This window comes from Gavialis gangeticus, unplaced genomic scaffold, assembly GCF_001723915.1.
Source record: "Gavialis gangeticus isolate Ggan-Ray unplaced genomic scaffold, GavGan_comp1, whole genome shotgun sequence".
NCBI lineage: Eukaryota > Metazoa > Chordata > Crocodylia > Gavialidae > Gavialis > Gavialis gangeticus.
In genome coordinates, this window is record NW_017728998.1 from 27,746,267 (window position 1) to 27,748,462 (window position 2,196).

Here is a 2,196-nt window from a genome sequence, read left to right on the forward strand (position 1 = left end):
CAAGCAAATCCTAGGACATCATTCTCCCCTTGTACTCGGCCTTAGTGAGGCCGCAGCTGGAGTACTGCGTCCAGTTTTGGGCTCCACAATTCAAAAACCACGTGGAGAAGCTTAAGAGAGTCCAGAGAAGAGCCACGCACGTGATCAGAGATCAGGAAAGCAGACCTTACCACGACAGGCTGAGAGCCATGGGGCTCTTTAGCCTGGAAAAGTGCAGGCTCAGGGGTGATCTGATGGCCACCTATAAATTTGTCAGGGGTGACCACCAGTATCTGGGGGAACGTTTGTTCACTAGAGCACCCCAAGGGACGACGAGGTCGAATGGTTATAAACTAGTGCAAGACCGTTTCAGGCTGGACATAAGGAAGAATTTCTTTACTGTCAGAGCCCCCAAGGTCTGGAACAGCCTGCCATTGGAGGTGGTTCAAGCACCTATATTGAACACCTTCAAGAGCAAATTGGATGCTTCTCTTGCTGGGATCGTATGACCCCAGCTGACTTCCTGCCCTTTGGGCAGGGGGCTGGACTCGATGATCTTCGGAGGTCCCTTCCAGCCCTAATGTCTATGAAATCTATGAAAATTAAGAAAAGCTAATTAATATAACTAAATCACCAGTGTGGAACTCATTGCCACCCGATGTTGTGGAAGCTGACAGTTTAACTAGATTCAAAAGAGGATCAGACAAATTCTTGGAGGAAAGGGGCATCAGTAGCTATTGATACAGCCTCTGAATCAGAGCTTCCTAGACCTTAAATGCTGGAGGCTGCATCACACCCAGTTCACTCTCCCTTTCAGCATCCACCCTCTGCCACTGAGACAGGATGATGGGCAAGATGGACCTATGGGCTGACCCAGTAAATGGCAGTTCTTATGTTCTGTATATATTATCCACAAAGCTTGTCGCTTGTGCCTCATGATTGACATAAACATGGACAGCTGTATACTGGCGTATATCAGAAAATCCCCCTTGCGGATCTATGCTAATTTGTACCAGCACTAATAATTTGGCATGGGATTTTTACTTCCAACACTGACATGAGCTAGGAGCATCTCCCCAGGAAAAGGGCCAGTTTGCATCTCAGAGACTGCATGCAACCACACACACACACACTAATGACAGAAAAGTTATTAAAGAGCTGTTCTCGTTTACTTCCCCTCATGTCCATATGAATAGCCTTTCTTTGGAGGCAGGATAATTGCTTGTGAAATTTGTTACTGGGAGCTCTAAGTTTATGCAAATCTCTAATTGCTTTTATGAAGAAGGTATTTATCCAATAGAAAATGATAGCTGAGTTATGGGAGGCTTTTGTGCATCCACTAATTCTCTGGCCAAACTCCACTTGCCTCAATCACAAAAGGTGGCTCCGCGCAAGTCGAAAAGTATCTACCGGAAGTCTCATTCGGTGAAAGGGCAGGAGGAGCTGTACTGCGGCCCTTGGACAGAACTTGCTCCAAGGCTGCAGTTAGCGGGGGCATGGGTAACGAGGATTTCGTCTTTTAGAACCAGCCTCCTCGATCACAACAGGATTCAGCAGGGGACGCGGCTGGATCAGCACTGGACATCCCTTAGTCCTGGCCAGTTTTGATGCAAAGCCTCTTCTCTGAATGCAACAGCAGCCGCTCGCGCGCAAGCCGGACGGGGCGTTCAAGCGCAGCCTAAAAAGTTGACTGCCAGATACAAAGCATTTTGCAGACAGCAACTCTTCCTAGCTGCTCAAAGCGCTTCTTTCCGGAAGCTTTCTGTTTCTTTTCAGCCTTTCCTTGTATTCTGATTTTTTCCATCGATTAATCACCCCCTGCTTCCCCCCCGCATCTTCTCTAGCGGGTGTCTGGGCAATGGTAAAAGCGGCGAGTTACTTTATCCTACGGGGCGACAGAGACTGAAGTGTTACTTCGCTCATCTCCGTCTGCGTTTGCTGCTTTAAAAAGCCCCACCAGGCTCCTCCGGCACCAGAGCGCGGCTGCCTCGGAGAGGGTCTCACGTCAGCTCCCGCGGCACCTAACGGGGATGGGACCCAGACTCCGTCCGTGATGCCCGCGCTCGGAGGGAAGGAGGCGCGGAGCCGGGCAGGCAGAGCGGGAGAGACCCCGGCGTGAGCCGCCCTGCACCGGGGGCGCCGGCAGGGACGAGCCAGCGCGGGCTGCGAGGCGCCGGGCGCCCATGGCCAAGGAGCCCATGGCCGAGGAGCCGGGCG

General features: G+C 51.4%; 1 protein-coding gene across 1 annotated transcript in view; it reads left to right on the top strand.

The window, feature by feature from the left end:
- Positions 1–1,475: 1,475 nt before the first annotated feature.
- LOC109289292 (histamine H3 receptor-like) overlaps positions 1,476–2,196 on the top strand; it is a 6,877-nt gene continuing 6,156 nt past the window's right edge. Inside the window, exon 1 of the mRNA XM_019505284.1 lies at positions 1,476–1,479. Coding sequence (XP_019360829.1) covers positions 1,476–1,479 — 4 coding nt within the window. The remainder of the gene's footprint in view (positions 1,480–2,196) is intronic.